General features: G+C 40.9%; 1 protein-coding gene across 1 annotated transcript in view; it reads right to left on the bottom strand.

The window, feature by feature from the left end:
• The window catches only part of tbc1d32 (TBC1 domain family, member 32), a 344636-nt gene that overhangs the window by 188858 nt on the left and 132762 nt on the right, over positions 1–23016 (bottom strand). The window contains 3 exon segments of the mRNA XM_034162816.1: positions 9395–9483; positions 9728–9847; positions 20393–20511. Of these exon segments, the coding sequence (XP_034018707.1) occupies positions 9395–9483; positions 9728–9847; positions 20393–20511 (328 nt within the window).

Genomic DNA, 23016 nt, shown 5'->3' with positions numbered 1-23016 from the left:
ACATGATCGTTCCACCTACCCTAAAACGAGAACCCGCAAAAACATACTCTGCTTGGTTCAATGAGCATTTATGTGGCCTCAAGCATAAGTCTAGAGGTCTAGAGCAAATAATGGCATAGCTCAAAACTAGAAGTATTATATCTTTTGCAGCGTGATGCTATTATGGACTATAAGCATCCACTATTGGTTACATAATGGGCCTATTACTCTGATTTGATGCACAAAAACAAGTATAATTCGAAGTTCTTCAACACGGTGGCAACACAATCAAGAACAACCACCTGTAAGTCACTCTCCATTTACAGCCCAAGATTTCTTAGATTACTCTAAGAAGAAAACAGATGACAGTGGGTTAAATACATCCCATCATGCCTTAGTCCCGCCACTGCACCCTGTTACTGTTGTGGGTGCATCACTGACACCTCAACAAGATTTTCTGAATTTGATATTGTCTCACTAGGTGTGCTGACAAGACTTGTAAGCTCTGCTAAATGCACAACCTGTCTTTTCTACCCCATACCAACAAAACTGTTTAAGGACCTGTCGCCTATACTTAGGCTGATTGTATTGCAAATGATTAACCTGTCACTAACCTCAGAATCTGTTCCTAAATGTTTTAAATCCACAGTGATTAAATCAATACTTAAATATCTAACCTTGATCCCAGTCTACTGAAAAATTATAGACTGACATCAAACCTATCATTTTGTTCTGTGGGCCATTTACTGAGAATAACCTCTTTGAACGATTGCAATCTGCATTTAGAACATGTCATTCCACCGAGACAGCACTCACTAAAGTGGTAAATGGTCTCCTGCTTGCAATGGATTCAGACACCACCACGGTTCTGTTACTGTTAGATCTTAATGCTGCCTCCAGTACAGTGGATAACCGTATTCTACTCGATAGGCTGGATAATTACTTTGGGATTGCTGGGAATGTTCTTGCATGGTTGACATCCTACCTATGCCGTCGCTCTCACTGTGTCCTGTACAATAATGTCACCTCAAACCATGTTAGCATGAAATACTGGGTTCCACAGGGGTCCAACTTAATCCCCCTGCTTTTTTCCCTTTATATAGCACCCCTTGGATGTACACTGCAACGTTATGAGACTGCTTTTCACTGCTATGTTGACGACACTCAGTTGTACATAACTGCTGGTAATCTCATACACATCAAGACTTTAGAGGATTGCCTTGCTTCAGTGAAAAGCTGGATGTCCAGCAATTTCTTACTTTTAATTTCAGAGAACATTGAAAGTCTTGGTCCAACGAGAAATTGATATCAGTATTACCAGCTAACTCTCAACTTAGACTCGTGCAGGGCGATATTTGATCCCACATTGTCCTTTGAGCTACACATCAGTGAAATCATGAGGACTTCTTTCTTCCACCTTCAAAACATAGCAAAGAGTCATCCCATCCTGTCTATGGTTGATGCAGAGACTCCGATCCATGCATTTGTTCCTTCTACACTGAATTATTGCAATGTCCTACTCTGGTTTACTGCAGTCCAGCACTGGGGGTCTCCAATTGGGACAAAATGCTGTTGCCAGAATTTGAAAAGAAATAGAATGTTTTACCACATTACACAAATTTTGGCCTCCCTTCATTGGCTTCCTGTCCCTGAGGTCTGATTTTAAGGTTCTGTTACTAACTTGTAAAATTATTCACTAATTGCACCCTACGTACTGGCCCATACGCTGGAGAAGGCCAAGTGGATGCTCATGTTTCACCTGGCTATGGCAGACAGTTATTTTAAAGATGTAGGAAATGGACCATTCTCAGTCTGTGTGGTTGCTATCCAGGACCCAAGGAGGGTTTCTTATATTGTGGATGCGGTGAAGCACAGCATCAGCACATGCTCCCAGCCTTGATGTGGCTTTTTTATAGTTCTCAGCCAAACCTCTCCAGTTTCAGCCCAAGAGGTGGAGGTTGGGGAACGGCTATTGTCATTGTAACCGTTCAAATGATCTATAGTAGACAAAACTGCAGGGTCACAAACAGGATCACCTGACCAAAGTAACATTAGTATGGATTTGCTCACATTCTATGGCAACTTTAATTAGTATTATGAACTGTTCATCTGTGTGCAGGCTTGATTTATCATTTTTTTCTTCTTTTTTTTTTAATCCGTTGCAGCAACTGGCTATAATGGTTTGTTTTATTTGGGTACCAGCTCATGTGGCTGTAAAAGGTAATGAAATGGGAGACTGTTTGGCCAAAGAAGTGCTTAGAAAGGACATCAGCGGAACGACATTACGCAGGAATGAGTCAAGACAATAATCAACGCATCTTACACAGTCTATGGCAACACAAATGGGATAAAAGACTTTAAGGCAGACATTTAAAGAACACAAAAATCAGTGATAACATGAAGGGAGGATAACTGGAGTCGAAGAGGAGAAGAAATCGATTACATATAGAACATTATCTGTTTAAATCCTGCCTTGAATTTAATCTGGAAACATTTGGCAGGACAGTGTTGACTGTGTGGTGGAAGAGACACTGTGGAACTTGTGTTACAAGAGTGTGGCGTATATAGTAGACAGAGAGAGCTTTTAAAGAGCAACTTTAGAAAGTTTCCTTTGTTTCTCCTCAGAAAAGCTGCCAGTACAGCGACATACAGCCCGTTTAAAAATGATGCGTTTGTTTGACAGGATTTAACATTCTTCCTAAATTTGTTTTTTTCCCTCCTACATCATCTTGATGTGACTACACTGATGTTCCGCACCTAAAAGAGATGGTGGCGGTAATGCTAAGTGGTGGGCGCTGTTCCGCTAATTAGCAAAGCTAACATTTTTGTTAGCGGGTAAGCTTTTCAGCTAACTTTTAAAACCATCAGCGAACCAATTACCTTCCACTAAATTTAGTTCCGCTAACTTTCAGGCCGCTAACTATTTTTTTTTTGCCAGTCAAGTCAGTAAATTTAATGGTCAAAAATGTTTGTAAACCCTAAAATCATACATGTTAGTTCCTGTTGAACACAGAGCGCTAGCTAACACTTCCGGTTCACAGGTCAAAGCACACAAGCGTTGCTGTTGTTGCAACATAGAGCCGAAACAAGTTAAACTGTAGACAAAATCGCTAAGCAGCTGAAAAGTTAGTATTTTTATTTGTCGTGCATTTGTTTTGTGTTTATGAACACAATACAGGTGAGCCGTAGCTCCCTTAAAGGTTTATAAATATATAATATAGAGATAAAGTCCATCCATCCATCCATCCATCCATCCATCCATCCATCCATTTTCTTCCGCTTTATCCGGAGTCGGGTCGCGGGGGCAGGAGCTCAAGCAAAGCCGCCCAGACCTCCTGATCCACACACACCTCCCCCAGCTCCTCCGGGGGAACCCCAAGGCGTTCCCAAGCCATCCGAGAGATGTAGTCCCTCCAGCGTGTCCTGGGTCTTCCCCGGGGCCTCCTCCCAATGGGACGTGCCCGGAACACCTCTCCAGCAAGGCGTCCAGGGGGCATCCGGAAAAGATGCCCGAGCCACCTCAACTGACTCCTTTCGACGTGGAGGAGCAGTGGCTCGACTCCGAGCTCCTCCCGAGTGACCGAGCTCCTCACCCTATCTCTAAGGGAGCGCCCAGCCACCCTGCGGAGGAAACTCATCTCGGCCGCTTGTACTCGCAATCTCGTTCTTTCGGTCATGAGCCAAATCTCATGACCATTGGTGAGGATCGGAACGTAGATCGATTGGTAAATCGAGAGCTTTGCCCCCCTACTCAGCTCCTCTTCACCACGACGGTCCGATACAGCGACCAGCATCACCTGCAGATGCTGCACTGATCCGTCTATCGATCTCACGCTCCATCCGTCCCTCACTCGTGAACAAGACCCCGAGATACTTAAACTCCCCACTTGAGGCAAGGACACTCCACCGACCTGAAGAGGGCAAAGCACCTTTTTCCGGTCGAGAACCATGGCCTCGGATTTGGAGATGCAGATTTTCATCCCGGACGCTTCACACTCGGCTGCAAACCGCCCCAGTGCACGCTGAAGGTCCTGATTTGACAAAGCCAACAGAACCACATCGTCCGCAAACAGCAGAGACGAGATTCTGTGGTTCCCAAACCAGACCCCCTCTACACCCTGGCTGCGCCTAGAAATTCTGTCCATAAAAATAATGAACAGAACCGGTGACAAAGGGCAGCCCTGGCGGAGGCCACGTGCACTGGAAACAGGTTGACTTACTACCGGCAATGCGAACCAAGCTCCTGCTGCAGTCGTACAGGGACCGGATAGCCCCTAGCAAAGGACCACGTACTCCCGGAGCACTCTCCACAGGGTGCCCCGAGGGACACGGTTGAACACCTTCTCCAGATCCACAAAACACATGTGGACTGGTTGGGCGAACTACCATGAACCCTTGAGCACCCGATGGAGCGTGTAGAGCTGGTCCAGTGTGCCGCGACCAGGACGAAAACCACACTGCTCCTCCTGAATTCGAGGTTCGACCATCGGTCGAATTCTTCTCTCTAGTACTCTGGAATAGACCTTACCAGGGAGGCTGAGGAGTGTGATCCCCCTATACTTGGAACACACCTTCCAGTCCACCTTCTTAAACAGAGGGACCACCACCCCGGTCTGCCAATCCAGAGGCACTGTCCCCGATCGCCACGCGATGCTGCAGAGGCGTGTCAGCCAAGACAGTCCCACAACATCCAGAGACTTAAGGTACTCAGGACGGAACCTCAGAACCTGAGGTCCTGAGTAGAGATAAACTGTGAATTATAATACTGCGATTTACTGCTTTGCTGAAGTTGATTACAGTGTTTGGGGTTTAATTTATTTATTTATTTATTTTTCGTGCATTTGTTTTGTGTTTGTGAACGCAATATGGGTGGGCTATAGCTCCCTTAACGGTTTATAAATATATAATATAAGAGATAAACTGTGACTTCTAATACTGCGAGTTACTGATAAAGCTTTGATAAAGTTAATGACAGTGTTTGGGGTTTAATTTATTTATTTATTTTTTGTGCATTCGTTTTGTGTTTGTGATCCTGAGAATGCCCAGCAGCCTGCTGCACTTAAATTTGAAACTGGCTTATCAGTATCCAACAATGTAATCCGAAGTGGTCGTGACCGAGTCAACCCTAAAAGTTAGCGGTTAGCTTCCGCTAAATTTCTTAGCAGTTTATTGGTTTAACATTATAAAAGTTAACTTTCAGGTAAAGGTTTAACCCTCTGGGGCCGACGCCATCGTATACGATGGTTAAGGACCAAGCATTACTAAATTATAACTAACTTTTTAATGATATGAGATAGAAACTTTTTTTTTTTTGCTTAAAAGGTTAACTCCGCGGACTTTCGAGCCTCATAGAAGCTGTGTGATGACGTGCGCAATGTGAGTGTCCAATCGGAATTGGTTCACCGTCACATATTTTTCCAAAATCCAATTGTAGGGCAGATTTACCTCACGTGAAAAGCCAAAGATCATTTTCAGGAGTTATGTGTTACTAGTTGGCCTGTTTGAATAGTCCCCTGGGTGTTCCAATGAGTACATCCTATTCCAATGCTCCATGCGCCATTACACACAGCAATCAGTGAAAGCAGGAGCACACGGAGAGCCTCTGATGACAATCTCACGTGCTCAAACAAATCAATCAATCAATCAATTTTTTTATATAGCGCCAAATTACAACAAACAGTTGCCCCAAGGCGCTTTATATTGTAAGGCAAGGCCATACAATAATTATGTAAAACCCCAACGGTCAAACGACCCCCTGTGAGCAAGCACTTGGCTACAGTGGGAAGGAAAAACTCCCTTTTAACAGGAAGAAACCTCCAGCAGAACCAGGCTCAGGGAGGGGCAGTCTTCTGCTGGGACTGGTTTGGGGCTGAGGGAGAGAACCGGAAAAAGACATGCTGTGGAGGGGAGCAGAGATCGATCACTAATGATTAAATGCAGAGTGGTGCATACAGAGCAAAAAGAGAAAGAACAGTGCATCATGGGAACCCCCCAGCAGTCTACGTCTATAGCAGCATAACTAAGGGATGGTTCAGGGTCACCTGATCCAGCCTAACTATAAGCTTAGCAAAAGGAAAGTTTAAGCCTAATCTTAAAAGTAGAGAGGGTGTCTGTCTCCTGATCTGAATTGGGAGCTGGTTCCACAGGAGAGGAGCCTGGAAAGCTGAAGGCTCTGCCTCCCATTCTACTCTTACAAACCCTAGGAACTACAAGTAAGCCTGCAGTCTGAGAGCGAAGCGCATCTATTGGGGTGATATGGTACACGAGGTCCTAAGATAAGATGGGACCTGATTATTCAAAACCTTATAAGTAGAAGAAGAATTTTAAATTCTATTCTAGAATTAAACAGGAAGCCAATGAAGAAAGGCCAATATGGGTGAGAATATGCTCTCTCCTTCTAGTCCCCCGTCAGTACTCTAGCTGCAGCATTTTGAATTAACTGAAGGCTTTTAGGGAACTTTTAGGACAACCTGATATAATGAATTACAATAGTCCAGCCTAGAGGAAATAAATGCATGAATTAGTTTTTCAGCATCACTCTGAGACAAGACCTTTCTGATTTTAGAGATATTGCGTAAATGCAAAAAAGCAGTCCTACATATTTGTTTAATATGCGCTCTGAATGACATATCCTGATCAAAAATGACTCCAAGATTTCTCACAGTATTACTAGAGGTCAGGGTAATGCCATCCACAGTAAGGATCTGGTTAGACACCATGTTTCTAAGATTTGTGGGGCCAAATACAATAACTTCAGTTTTATCTGAGTTTAAAAGCAGGAAATTAGAGGTCATCCATGTCTTTATGTCTGTAAGACAATCCTGCAGTTTAGCTATTGGGTGTGTGTCCTCTGGCTTCATGGATAGATAAAGCTGGGTATCATCTGCGTAACAATGAAATTTAAGCATACCGTCTAATAATACTGCCTAAGGGAAGCATGTATAAAGTGAATAAATTGGTCCTAGCACAGAACCTTGTGGAACTCCATAATTAACTTTAGTCTGTGAAGAAGATTCCCCATTTACATTAACAAATTGTAATCTATTAGACAAATATGATTCAAACCACCGCAGCGCAGTGCCTTTAATACCTATGGCATGCCTCTAATCTCTGTAATAAATTTTATGGTCACAGTATCAAAAGCAGCACTGAGGTCTAACAGAACAAGCACAGAGATGAGTCCACTGTCCGAGGCCATAAGAAGATCATTTGTAACCTTCACTAATGCTGTTTCTGTACTATGATGAATTCTAAAACCTGACTGAAACTCTTCAAATAGACCATTCCTCTGCAGATGATCAGTTAGAGTGTGTAACTATCAGGATTGCTCCACTAGTTTGCATGTGAATGTTACTGGATAACTCTGTTGCTTTCTTTGCATAAAGCACTGTTTACCATATCAAAATAACAAAACGCATAGACCATTTTGTATATATTGTTCAAAATGTGCATTTGTGTTTATTGTTTGAACCTTTTTGTTGTACAATCTTTCACACAAGACCTCAAATTACCTTTATAAAATGTCAAAACAGTTGTTTATTATAGTTTGCTGTGTGTTTTGAATACGTGTGTGGAAAATTATTTTTCGCTTTATTTTTTCCTTGCCGATTTTTGATTGTAAACCTTTACTACACAACGAAAACATATATTCTGAAAGCACAGGTTGTCCTGAAAAAAAGAGACATAAAACTTGACTGTGGAATGCAGGGAGAGCTGTTAACAGCAATAATAAAACATTTATGCCAGGCGAGTGAACTGTCCAAAAAATGCCCTCGGACCCCAAAGGGTTAATGGTTATCACAGCTAACTTTTCGGTTAGCTTTGCCCACCACTGGTAATACTCCAATGCTATTTACCAACCACTGGAGAACTAACGAGTACTAGAGCACTGCTCTAACTGTGCAGAGGAGGCTATCGTTATATACTGATGAGTCTAGAACTGGTGAAGTAGTGTAAATTCAGTAATTTATTCAGTCCATGAGTACACTGTTGCCGCTTTTCTGACTTCTTTTATTCCTGTCACCTGCAAATTCACTCAGTTTGTTCATATCCCACCTCTGTATGTTATTGGGATCATCTCGCTCCCTAAAATTTGGAAGAAAACTGACCGATTTGTTCTGGAGGACGTCTGTGCCATTTCAGCCTACATATAGCAAACTCAAGTGATACTCTGCACTCGTCTGCACTTTTCTTTATTTGTGTGGTGTTTCTGCCAGTTGAAATCAGATTTACTGTATATCCGAATCAAACACGATCTTACTGATTAATTGTTCTCATTATATATAGCAAGCGACCGATCTGTGTGTCCGTGTTGCAATCATCATCTGGCAACTTATCCACATTAGTTGCTATAGTAATGAAAGTCACACACATGGGGTGCTGTGAAAGGGGCCCTGAGGCTCCAAATGGGCTCTGTAGATAGTCACAGCCATATAGAACAGGATGGACATGAAGATGTCTTTCTAGACTGAGACCTTGATGGATATAGTGATGCCTCGATTGAGAAACACATAGTTTGACAGGCCGCCAAAGGAGCTCGATACTTTCCAGGTCCTGTGCCCCACCTCATCATTGATCAAAGCTGCTGGCAAGGTCTATGTCTTCTATGTCTACTGTCTGACATATTTATGATTTCAAATAATACTGTTGGCTCGTTCCTGGTCTAGCTCTTGTTAATGGTTTCGGTGCTACTTCAGCATGAGCATACACAGGAAATATTGGAAACAACATTTTAAAAATGGGAAAAGAAATAGTGCTGTGTCTCAACTTGTTGGACTTCATCCAAACAGGACTATGACTGAAAGACAGCATTTGGTGTTAGTCAAATTGTTGTAGAAAATTGTTTTCTTGTATTTGTGTGTATATATATATACATATATATATATATATATATATATATATATATATAGACATATACATGGAAAACATATTTAAATCCATATATTTCATTTTGTGCCTGGGGCTTTTGTCATCGTGCAAATCCAGGTAACACTGGTGAACTTAAATTTTGGAAACTCTTGCAAACAGCGGGTGTAGAACATGATCATTTCTGGACCGGGAACAATAATATGTAGAACACGGACGTGATGGCGGAAGTAGTCTATTGAAGCTGACTGACAACTATTTCACAGTGTCTAATACTGTGTATTAATTCACCATATTACTGATTTTGTTACTGCTTGCAATTAAGCCCAGCATTTGGATTTACAATGGGGACATGTGTTGTTCATAAATGTCCATATGTACAGTACACACCTACACAGCAAGGTGCATTTCTCCAATCCAGAGAAATCTTTCATCAAGCACAGACGAGAAAACCATCTTAGTGTGTGTGTGTGTGTATGCATGCACATACAAGGTCATCAGATATAAACCAAATAATGAAATATTAGTGGGAAAAGAAACTCATTCTCACCTCAGGCCAAATGTGTGAGATTCCTCATAATGGAACAGTGGATAAATTTTCACATCTGAATTCACAAAAATCAGCCTGTCCATCAAATCCTGCAAAAATGAAACAGGAGGTTGTTAACAGGATTATAGTCATTGTGGTGCAAAGCATAAACAAGTGTTGCCAGTTATAATGTGTGAGGGAGAAAATATACATTAATGTTCAAGAGCTCTCTGCGGAGTAAGTGGGTGTGGCTGGTGCTCAAAGGAAAAAAGTACAAATATGCCCTCTAAAGGCTGTGAGGAGAATGGCAGGAAGTCTCAAGTGGAAAAGTGTTTGTGTGGACTCCATTCTTACAGGGATGGTTGTGGGCGTCTCTCGCAGTGTGTACTGGGTCTTGTTGGCGAGAGGCTGCCGGGCCAGCAGCTGCCACACTGACTGTGGAGTCGACAGCAGGTTGAGCAAGGACAGGAAAGACTGGAACCGGACACAGACAGACAGAAAATACACTGGCAGCAAGAGAACACGACAAATTAAGTCCCAATTCAAACTTAGCTTCAGTGAGATAGAGGCTAACTCAAGTTAAGATAACATAAGATGAACTTTATTGATCCCACAACTGGGAAAATCACTTGTTGCAGCAGCAAGAGTTGTACAGTAGTAAACAAAAAGAAAAATATTTACATTAAAGAAAGGTGACTAAAGTATTTTGCGATGTTTGCTGGTGGGTGCATAAATACTGATGTGAACAAATTACGTGAAAAATAGTAGAGCCTGACCGATATATCGGCCGATATAAGCACTTTTCAAAGTACTCACTATCGGCCGAAATTTTGCCAATAGAACGCTGACAATTTCTCATAGAATTTCTCAACAGAACAGTTACTGAAATAATGTTTGTGTTGGCAATGTAAAATGTCCTTGCACCATTTGTCCAGTAGATGGAGCTCTGACTCCATTCAACTGAGTGCTGCTTACACCCCTGCTTAAATGTGTTTTTTGATCAGGATATGTCATTCAAAGCGCATATTAAACAAATATGTAGGACTGCTTTTTTGCATTTACGCAATATCTCTAAAATCAGAAAGGTCTTGTCTCAGAGTGATGCTGAAAAACTAATTCATGCATTTATTTCCTCTAGGTTGGACTATTGTAATTCATTATTATCAGGTTGTCCTAAAAGTTCCTTAAAAAGCCTTCAGTTAATTCAAAATGCTGCAGCTAGAGTACTGACGGGGACTAGAAGGAGAGAGCATATCTCACCCATATTGGCCTCTCTTCATTGGCTTCCTGTTAATTCTAGAATAGAATTTAAATTCTTCTTCTTACTTATAAGGTTTTGAATAATCAGGTCCCATCTTATCTTAGGGACCTCATAGTACCATATCACCCCAATAGAGCGCTTCGCTCTCAGACTGCAGGCTTACTTGTAGTTCCTAGGGTTTGTAAGAGTAGAATGGGAGGCAGAGCCTTCAGCTTTCAGGCTCCTCTCCTGTGGAACCAGCTCCCAATTCGGATCAGGGAGACAGACACCCTCTCTACTTTTAAGATTAGGCTTAAAACTTTCCTTTTTGCTAAAGCTTATAGTTAGGGCTGGATCAGGTGACCCTGAACCATCCCTTAGTTATGCTGCTATAGACGTAGACTGCTGGGGGGTTCCCATGATGCATTGTTTCTTTCTCTTTTTGCTCTGTATGCACCACTCTGCATTTAATCATTAGTGATCAATCTCTGCTCCCCTCCACAGCATGTCTTTTTCCTGGTTCTCTCCCTCAGCCCCAACCAGTCCCAGTAGATGACTGCCCCTCCCTGAGCCTGGTTCTGCTGGAGGTTTCTTCCTGTTAAAAGGGAGTTTTTCCTTCCCACTGTAGCCAAGTGCTTGCTCACAGGGGGTCGTTTTGACCGTTGGGGTTTTACATAATTATTGTATGGCCTTGCCTTACAATATAAAGCGCCTTGGGGCAACTGTTTGTTGTGATTTGGCGCTATATAAAAAAATTGATTGATTGATTGATCACTGGCCCCCGTAGTTCGCCGTCACACTGTACTGATTGGCTGACAAAAGCATACAAGTAAGTTTATAAGGATCTATATCCTTATCCTGATCCTATATCTAAGTTGCAGCAACAAGAGGTACAAAATCAGATGTATTTCACAACTCCTTTTAAGGATATGTATTTGCTAATTTCACAAAGGTTTAATTCTTGATTGCATTTTTTGAACTTGAAAATTCTTCTCTGTTATAAAGTTAATCAATATGAGGACAAAGCTTCAGCTTTTAGCTCATACCTTTTTGTTAAGGGTCCAAAAAAGAACATTTTATTCATTTAAAAAATATATATATATCGGCTGATTTATCGGCTATCTGCAAATCAGCCGATTTATCGATTATCGTCATTTTTTTCATCCAAATATCGTTATTGGCATCGGCCTCAAAAAATCCATATCGGTCGGGCTCTAAAAAATAGAATATAGTGAGTATAAGTATGTATAGATATGGTAACATTATTGCACAGGAAAAATTGCACATCTGTGCATGTAATAAAGCACAAAAGATGACTGTAGACGTAGTGCAAAATCAGCAGGTGATTATGGTGCTAGAAACATTTTGAGGTATTATAGTCTGACTACAGTTGGAATAAATGACCTGCGGAGGTGTTCTGTGTTGCACAGAGGGTGCAGGAATCTGTTACTACAGAAGCTGCTTAAGGGTCTCACAGTCTCATGTAAGAGGTAAGAGGGGTTGTCCATAATTAATGTCAACTTAGCTAACATCCTCCTCTCACCCACCACCTCTATGATGTGCAAAGTGCATTCCAGGACAGAGCCAGTCCTTCTGACTAATCTGTTGAGTTTCTTCCTGTCCCTCTCAGAACTTCCACAGGGCCAGCACACCACAGAGTAAAGTATGGCTGAAGCCACCACAGTCATAAAAGTTTTTCAAGTTGAAGCCGAGCAAAGCAGCATTTTTTGTCCTGCTAAAAAAATGTTGCTGTTGCTTCATGTCCATTCACACTATGACGTGAAGTGGCTGAGGCTGCCCAATGTAGCAGATACTGAAAATTTTCTGTGAAATACTGAAGAAGGTTCGCTCCAGGGGTCCAAATTTCCTGTCTTCAATGTCAGTAGACGTAGCTCAGTCAAAGGCGACATTATATTGGTGGAGCTTGACGTTTGGCGACGGTCCACCGACTTACTATGGTACGTAATTCAACTTTAGTTGTCTGCGAGTGGGTGCATTACTAGTGTACTCTAGGGAGCGTACCGTATCTTGGCGGGGTTGTTCACCAACTCAAAGTTTGTGTCGTCACGTGACAGCCTAGACAAACTTGACGCAACTCTGCAATTGCATCACTTGCTACTTACATCTTGTTGAGACAAGGTCTACATATTCCTTCACATTTCTTCATAATTTTACATATTTCTTCATGCCCAAGGGATCCAAAAGAGGTCATGCATCCTTTAAAACTTCCAAAGTTGGCCAATGGAGACAAATGGAGCAGTAACGGCGTAGCGGAAGTGGCATAGCGGTAGCAAAGCTCAACTCTTGCCAGCATTTTAGCATGAACGTCAAAGATTTTAAGCATGTTGAAAATATTTCTGGGACCATGACGAGCATCATCATCGTCCGACTGACATCAACTTCTGGTCCGGTCTGGCGGTCCAAGGTGCCGGTCGACATTAGTCAACTTTTCTAACGCCGGGCTATCAGAGTGTGAATGGACCATTAATGATGCAGATCATCATGAATTTTGCAATTTTTTTTGTTGCTAATGACAATTTAACCTCATGCAAAAGAGAAACAAACATGGAAAGAAACATACCAGAGGGGCTCATACCCTAATTGACCGTTACTTCAAGATGTGAGTAGGAGGAGCAGCAGTAGCAAGACATTAGTAATCTAGTTAATACTCAAAGTGTTTTGATTTGATGGTGTTGTAGTGATATTACACAAGGACAAATGATTAGCTGATCATTACAAACTTTGGATCACCTCTCTAACCCTGCTGGTTTTGGAGATATCTGTAAAATTGCTTTTTCCATCAACTCATGATGCGCTTATTATGTCATCATAATGTTCCTCATACCATTTAATTACAAATGACTGTCTCATCAATATACTGCTTGACGTCAACAGTCTAACCTAACTGATTGTGCAGATACTTGGGAAAATGAATACTCATAGATTTTTGACAATCTTGGCCTTTGACTAATCGTCTCCAAAGGTTAATCATCTCACACTCAGCTAATAAATATTCCTACCACACACACACACACACACACACACACACACAAAATGGGATTCATAAACATATGAGTGACTTTGATAAGAGCCAAACTGGGACAGAGGATCTTCAAAACTGCAGCTCTTGTGGAATGTTCCGAATTGCTCGTAGTCATTATCTACCAAAAGTGGTCCAAAGAAGGAGAATTGGTGAACCGGCAACAGGGTCATAAGCGACCAAGCCTCACTGGTGCTTAAACAGAAGAGCTAAAAGCAAGGGGTCAGAACACACAGTGCCTTGATGGGTCAGGGCTGGTTTGTGCCAAAAGGTGGATCCACACAGTATCATGTAGGCGGCTGCAATATTATGGCTGATCGGCGTATTGTTGATGTTTTTTGTCCATCCAGATTCTTATCAAGCTTTGTTCAGTGAGCTTCCTTCCATGGATGGACACGAAGCCCTAACAACAACAGATGGATCAGAAGAAAGGGCCTCATTCACCAATATCTTCTCAAGAATCTTCTTAGATTCCTTCCTAAGCTGTCCCTAAGAAAACTCTACGTCAGATTCATCAGCATGTTTTTAAACCGTGGAATTGTTCGCAGCTGTGTTCTTAAATTGATGAATCCCATCTCCTCGTAAACTGAAAGCGCGTGCCTGGTGATCCTAATTAACATATGATTAGCATAAGTAACGGCCCATCTATGTGGTGTAAACTCACACACAGTGTAAATACAGTATGAGGTCTTACCTGTTCGTTTTAGTGAAGAAAAGTACCTCTCTGGCACTTTGCCCTTTCGGATCAGTTAGCGGAGCGAAGCCATCCCCCCACACCCCCCCCACCCCTTCCAAACCGGTTCTCTGTCTTGGCGCAACAAGTCCAAAACATCATTTCGCCTCATTAACGTCTCATTTACCACAGACTCCATCTGATCCTGGCTGCATGCGATGAAATCTAAGAAAAAGTTAAAATTACTCAGTTCTCCGTGTGGAACAGAGACACCATGCGCGCTAGATGACGTGTGCGTCAGTATTTACGTGTCACCTTCTGGGGAAAAAACATTTATGGTACATATTTTATTAAAAGTAAAAAAAAATCTTTCTGTCTAACATCTTTCTGTGTAAATATCTCATGTTACAATGTGGAGACCCGCGGCTTATAGACAAGTGTGGCTTATTTATGTACAATTCATTTTTTCTTTTTAAAATTGGTGGGTGCAGCGAAAATTCAGGTGCGCTCTATAGTCCAGAAATGACGGTAAATGAAAAGAAATAAGTTACCTTCACTTAATGGAGCTATCATTTGTTATTTATTTTAGAATAAAAAAATACTCTGTAAATGACCAAAACATAACATATAATAATGGGCAGAGATATCATAGAAATATCACTGCAATATCGTATTTTAATGAACTTCGCATAAGCGGACAACGCAACCAATGTGGCAACATGTCGGCACTGAAATGTGTGTAAGAGTACTCCTGAGTGTTTGTAGTATTTGTTCTTACCTAAGAACTGGATAGGAAAACATTCATGAATGCCGCAATCTTTGTAAAAACTTCATAAGCAGGACTTAGGAACAAACGGTTGGTGAATGAGTCCCAATGAGAACAATGTAAATATTATGCCTGCATGGACTTCTCATCAAATGCATTTTCTTTTGTTGTCTTATGTTCTGTTTTGTAAAAATTTGCAAAATCTTGCAACTGGTAGAATGGCCTCAGCAGAGGGTCCCCCCTTTGAGTCTGGTCTGCTTGAGGTTTCTTCCTGAATATCATCAGAGGGAGTTTTTCCTCACCCCTGTTGCCTGTGTGCTTGCTCTTGGGGTTGGTAAGGTTAGACCTTACTTGTGTGTAGAGGTGGGCGGATCGATCCTAATATCGATACCAACGCTGGTATTGATATTCAAATCAAATCAAATTAATTTTATTTATATAGCGCCAAATCACAACAACAGTTGCCCCAAGGCGCTACATATTGCAAGGCAAAAGCCATACAATAATCACAGAAAAACCCCAACGGTCAAAACATATTGAACGATACTCATGTAAAAAGATCGATACTCAAGCTTTTTTTTCTCTCCCGCACGCACTGACTGCTGCGCACGCAGATTCATCCAAGTCTACTTTATGTCTGTAAGGGCAGCGCTGCGCTGTGTCACACAATGTGGACCAGCGCACTCTCCCCCCTCTGGTCTTTTCTTGTTCTGCCGTCACGTGGCTCAGCGGCGCCAGCCAACAGCCATGCAGGTAGCTTCAGCCTGGCCCGCCCACTCAGCGCTCTCCTTGAGTCAAACCTCTACCTCAGGAGATTTGGTTTTAAGTTGTGTTGAGTGATATTTTTTAAACAAAAAATGTTGATTGTGATAAATAAAGTATTTTGTTGTCACGTACAATGTTTGGCAAAATTCTATCCTAGGTCTTTTGGATCCTTTGGATCTATGATGCTTAAATATGAAAAAATATTGGTATCGGTATCGATATCAGCGATACTGGGCCAGTATTTACTTGGTATCGGATTAATACCAAAATTCCCGGTATCGCCCACCTCTACTTGTGTGAAGCGCCTTGAGGCAGCTTTGCCGCTATATAAACTAAATAAATTGAAATGGAAAATAAATTGAAATTATTCTTCTTCCAGCATCATCATGACAACCCCTTTTTCAACCTGTATAAATGTGGTGGCTTTTTAGGCAAACTGACAGTTTTTGTGGATTATGCAAAGGTCTTCACTGTATGTAACCTGACAGGTGGAAAGGAAGTGTTCACACTTCACTAACTCTCCATTTTCACTTCACTAGTTTTACTGAGAAAGACTCCTGTCACACCAGCTTCAAAAAAACTCAAACAACAACAACAATAATAATATTCAAACCATGTTTTACACAAATCAAAGAACTGAACAAGATGAAAAAAAAAGAAAAAAAAAAACTTAAACAAGAACCGATAATAACCTTGTAAAAAACAAATCCTCAAACACTGTCACTGAATATAAGCAGTAAAAAATAAATTGAGTCTGACTTTAAAATATTCACATAACTTGGCTGTTTAATTTCAGTTCCACAGAACAATCTGCCTGCTGTCTTCTTATTAACCTCAGGAACCCATAACAGACCGCCGTGTACATGCCAGTACGTATGGCTGTGCCAAATCAGCCAAATGTTTTACAGATTAAAACAGAACTGTATAATCGCCCTCGTATGTAACGAAGGCTCCAGGGGCGTAATATGACCAATTTCCTTTATTCCCATCAGTGTTCAAGCAGCCGCATTCTGCCGCCTGATGCTTGTCACTGGGAGGACATAAAAACATTGCAGTGATTCAAATTCAAAAGATGATCTAAACACATGGATCAGGCAGAGAAAGAATTGGTTAAATGTTTGCAAAAGTTTGCAAACACAAAAATACCCACTTACACAGGAAACAGTTTTTTTCTTTTACTTTCACTTTTGATACTCTGTGTGCTTCTTACCCTGTGTGCTGCTATACAACGCTCAATTTCCCTGAGGGAGTCTTCCCAAGGGATCAATAAAATTCTAATCTAAGAAGAAGAAGTGGTCATGGCCTTGTGACCAGAGGATCCTCTGTTTGATTCCCAGTCAAACTCACTCAAATGTCCTTAAACAAGGCCCATATTTCAAACGTTGCACCAGGTGTGTGGGCGAGCACCTTGTATGGCAGCACGCCGACATTATCCTGAATGTGTGTGCGGCATCATTTTATAACGGTTGGAGTTTTTGCGTTGGATTGAGTGCCGTTGCCAGGGTTAATCTCAGGGTCAAGAACGGCTTAAGCACGTATAAGAAAAAGAGACGGGCTCCTCAGACGCTTGGCTGCTGTGATGATGCTGTCAGAATCAACTGTAGCAGGCGTGTGTGATACAGAATCCAGCTTGCAGTGAGAGCATGCAGGAGATAAAAAAAATGTGCAGAACAAAGGGAGATAACAGGGAAACGTCTGAGCCAAGAGATGGGCTCCAGTGAAACTATACTATATTTTTTCCTGTGTTTCTCTGTGTAGTTCCAGGCTCCAAACTTAAAGCATTGTGTGGCCATCTGATATTTATTAACTTGTTTCTATCAAAAATAAAACTGAAATAAGAAAGTTACAATGTAGCAACCTTTCTGCAACTCAGTGAGCATCATCAGGAAACCCTCAAACTTCACGTTGAACGTTCCAACAGTTGACCTCACCTCTTTTGTCAATCCACAACATGAGAAACGCTTAGTGGCTCATTCAGCTGTTACGAACACACACAGCTGAGTGATCATTTCATCATTTCAGCACCCGCTGTACGCATGCGCATCCACGTGAGGTCAGTAGCGCTGGGAAGGGGAGCACGAGTGCAGATGTGATTGCATGAGTGAGCAAGTGATGCCGGCCGTACGCTGGTTGTATGCCAATGTCCAGAACCAGCAGGTCATGTGCAAAGGAAAGACATGGCGCTACCTCCCACTTCACCCCGTGTTTGCCATCTAGAATAGAGCTGAAAAAACTAATCGAGTTAACCGATTAAAATCGATTATTAAAATAGTTAACTAATTTAGTCATGGATTAGTTGCTAAATAACTTTGTTTTACCACAAATGTTTCGTTTCTTCCATATAATCAACCGAGCTTTGCTTTGAATCTTGAACCAATGAAGGAGTGCTTCGAGCTGCTGCTTCATTGGTTTAATTTGTTTTATTTCGCTTTATCTTAATTTTTCTCCACTAAAACCCTAAAGAGCATATGTCTGAGGAATATTTATCTTTTTTATATTAAATTGACCTGTTATGGTCTTCTGAAACAGTTGATAGATGTATTTTATGCTAACGCTAATGTCTATGGCATTTTCAATGTTAAAGTTAGCATTAAGCTGCTGGCATTTCAGCATGTTTGAGCATTTGTTTTCTGTGTAATAATTAATGGCTCAGCATTTGTTGTCATAAAATAGTCAAATGTATTACAAATTATAATATTTTTTAATTTATTTTTATTTATATATTAATAATAATAGCAACAATAATAACACTATGTAACAAATTTTTATTTTTGTTTTGTTCCTGGGTACACAGTGTGTTTTCCTAACCTGTTATGCCTTAAATAAATAGAAACTAGCTGTTATTCCACAGAAACTTTGCTTCTGTGATCAGGACAATGATATTTTGAAATTTGTTTTCAAGAATATTCTAGATCCGCCTTCACGACTACTGAGTAGTCTTCTAGAATATTCTTAAACAGCTAGAACTGTCCAGAATTTTGTAGAAGTTTCTAGAATTATCTAGAAATTTCAAGAAACTTTTAGAACTTTCTAGAATGTTAAAAACAATAAAATCAAAATTTGTGCTGAATGTAGTCATTTTTCCATAGACTTTAGACATAAGCAGTTGAAATATAACAGGAACAAAAATTGTGTTACATAGTGTTATAGTAATAATAACTAATAATGCTACAATCTAATTTTAGAGAAAGAGACATGAATCACATGTGTCATTATGAAATAACCACATAGTTTACAAGTTATACAGAGAATGTTGCACATATAATGAGTCAGGTTACAGTTTTTGATTTAGGTTTTATGGTTAACTGGTTTTGCTAATTGCTCATCTGCAGCAACAAAAATACCTCTTTTTCCACCATATATTTTATAACATTTATATGTTTCAATGTTGTTTTATGGCAACTCAGCACTTTGATAAAGCAATGTCATTTGAAATAATTATTTTTGTTCTTTATTATAAACTATTTTATTCTTTATTATTTTATATTTCAACAGCCAAGGGACATTTGACGATTTGTTGATTTTGAAGTATTTTAAGTTTTCAAATAATGTTCTGTTGTTAAATAAAGTGATGGAAGGAAACAAAAATTGTTTTCCTGGCACATTTTTAAAAAATTACCCGCTAATCCGATTAATTGTGTCGAAACCCCATCAGATTCATCGATGATCCAAATAATCATTTGTTGTAGCCCTAATCTAGACGTTTGGACATAGGACAGTCTTCGGCGCCTTTTATGGCCGTCTGACAGCGGTCTGTGTCGTCTAACTGTTGTCTAAATACGCTTTGGATGCCATCGTACAGGTGTCGATGAGGTAGTCCGGATGGGATCCGCCCACAGTCTACACGCCTCTTTCCCTCCCAACTGCGTCCAGATTATGGCCAGTTTTGCTGCGCTGGGCTCGTTCCTGCACATTCTTGCTATGTGTGACGGGCATCAGACTACTGTCAGATTGCAGTAAGAATAATGCATATTGAATGCCACAGTGTGGTCTGACTGCCACTCGAAGTCTGACAGGGGAGGGGCGTGGCAGAGCGAGCGCTGTGGTCCGCTATCTTTTGAAGACCTGCTGTGTGTCTCTGCTGGATTTTGAATGACATCTGAATCCAGTTAGAGTCCACCTCCACTGCACTATGATATTTTTCCACCTCGATTGCACCTCAGATGTTCTGAATATGAGCTAAACATTCGCGCCGGCCACAGGAATTTGCCCGACTGTTTGGAACGTACTCAGATTGCAGTCTGAGGTATTCGAATGCACCTCAACTGTTCCGGAATGTACGGCGAATTTTCCTTCGGATGGCATTCCGGCTGATTCAGCCTCTAGTGTGATAGGGGTATCAACAACTCCTGCACTTGTTTAATATCTAGTCTAAAATCCATCATCATAGTTCAGACCTACTGTGCCGTGTTATTGTGAACAGCTTTAATTTGAAACTGCACAATTTTACAAAAACACAGAAATAGCTGCTATTGTAAATTTCTATCACATTCACTGGGATCCTGTTTGGTCAGAACCTAATATAGTGAACGCACCTTGAGGCAGCTCCTGTCGATGGGGTCCATGGGCGTAGGCTTGGGATAGACCACACTGACGTCATCAGTGCCGCATTCCAGAGCCGCCCACAACTCGATCACCAGTGTCCGTATGAAACCTACAACATGATAAGTCACATACCAGAGTCACATATGTGGTTCTTACACAAAGTGTGAACAATGTGCAACTGGAAACGTAGTAACAGGCTGTCCCCTAATTCAGGGTTTTCACCCTTCTAAGGTTTGTGTCCCACAAAATACGTCAGGCTTCAGTCCTTCAGACACATCAGAGGATGGAACAAACTGTTCTGAAATGAAACGGTTTAGCCCATCGGGGGTTTGGCTGTTGCATCATTACATTCTCCTCAACCTCACGCGCCAATTCAGCATAGCGGGTGTAATCCGTAGTTTAGTAATTATTTTTTTTTGTACTTATTTATGCTTTATGTTTATTTACAATTGTACATATGGAGCCATTTGTTGAAATTTATATATATATATATATATATACACACCACAGTTTTTCATGATTTCTTCACATCTGCGAGGCATTAATTTTGTTGGTTTTGAACCAAGATTTTGCTCGGTTACTAGTGTGCTTGGGGTAACTGTCTTCTTGAAACACCCATTTCAAGGGCATGTCCTCTTCAGCATAAGGCAACATGACCTCTTCAAGTATTTTGACATATCCAAACTGATCCATGATACCTGGTATGCGATATATAGGCCCAACACCATAGAAGGAGAAACATGCCCATATCATGATGTTTGCACCACCATGCTTCACTGTCTTCACTGTGACCTGTGGCTTGAATTCAGAGTTTGGGGGTCGTCTCACAAACTGTCTGCAGCCCTTGGACCCAAAAAGAACAATTTTACTCTCATCAGTCCACAAAATATTCCTCCATTTCTCTTTAGGCCAGTTGATGTGTTCTTTGGCAAATTGTAACCTCTTCTGCACATGTCTTTTATTTAACAGAGGGACTTTGCGGGGGATTCTTGCAAATAAATTAGCTTCACACAGGCGTCTTCTAACTGTCACAGCACTTACAGGTAACTCCAGACTGTCTTTGATCATCCTGGAGCTGATCAATGGGTGAGCCTTTGCCATTCTGGTTATTCTTCTATCCATTTTAATGGTTGTTTTCCGTTTTCTTCCACACGTCTCTGTTTTTTGTCCATTTTAAAGCACTGGAGATCATTGTAGATGAACAGCCTATAATTTTTTGTTTTCCCCTCTCCAACCAACTTTTTAATCAAACTACGCTGTTCTTCTGAACAACGTCTTGAACGTCTCATTTTCCTCAGGCTTTCAAAGAGAAAAGCATGTTCAACAGGTGCTGGCTTCATCCTTAAATAGGGGACACCTGATTCACACCTGTTTGTTCCACAAAACTGAGAAACTCACTGACTGAATACCACACTACTATTATTGTGAACACCCCCTTTTCTACTTTTTGTTTTTACTAATAGCCCAATTTCATAGCCTTAAGAGTGTGCATATCATGAATGCTTGGTCTTGTTGGATTTGTGAGAATCTACTGAATCTACTGGTACCTTGTTACCATGTAACAATGAGAAATATACTGAAAACCTGGATTAATCTTTTTAGTCACATAGCACTACTATTATTCTGAACACTACTGTATATATGCGTGTGTGTGTGTGTGTGTCCTGGTAGTCAGGAGGATATATCATGCAATGACTCATGGGATTATGTTGTATCCTTTGTTTTTGGTAGAAAGATGGCTCCATAAGTCAACCTTCAAAATGGGACAGCCTAGCTGCACTATTTATGACAAACAGCCAAAATGTACAGCCTTAAAAGTGTACAGCCGCTGAATAGGGACAGAGTCACACTCTGTGTCACCTTGATTACCTCACTTCATTCTCTGGCTACGTGTCAACCACGTCAATTTTCCCAAGCCCTTTATTAGGACATTGTCTTTCCACCAGAACATCTTGATTAAACTCCGAGTTCTAGCCTCTCCTCATGACTATATTTCCTCTATCATTTTTCTCCTGGAGTTCGGCCCAGCTTGATCCAGCCTCTCGTTTGAGAAAACCCTGCCCAGTATTTTCCGTTTTGAGTTTTTTTTTTTACGTTTTTCCTGCTTTGTGCTTGACTGAAGTGTTTTTCTTTTTGGACCAACTTTAAACCTACAGTCCCATTAGATACAAATGACATCGACATGCAGTTGGCTTTGTGGATTGATGTGGATGCCAGGCTAGCCATACGTTTTTAAAAACACCAATGAAAAATAATAAGAAATATCCATTGATGCGAAAAATCAATCATGGTTTCAGTGCACCTGCAGAGCTCACAACAGCTCTCGATGTTCTAGTAAAACATGTGGCACTAAAGACAGCTCCATTTATTTTTTCTGTTCTGCTGCACACGTAAGTCAAATACCTGTTTATTATTTTACTTTAAAGTAATTTTCACATGAACATGTTACACTCATTGAAACATATAAAATGTGTTTTCACTGTGTGAACCATCAGACGTTTGTGCTTTTTTTGTTTAAGCCACAATCATTAATGAACACGTAAAACTGTGTAAAAATGTTTGAGTAATGATTTTTTTAAGTAGAGATTTTAATGTTTAAGGAGCAGAAGAAAAA

The sequence above is a fragment of the Thalassophryne amazonica genome, chromosome 21 (assembly GCF_902500255.1).
Source record: "Thalassophryne amazonica chromosome 21, fThaAma1.1, whole genome shotgun sequence".
Lineage (NCBI taxonomy): Eukaryota > Metazoa > Chordata > Actinopteri > Batrachoidiformes > Batrachoididae > Thalassophryne > Thalassophryne amazonica.
This window is presented reverse-complemented; position numbering and strand designations above follow the sequence as displayed.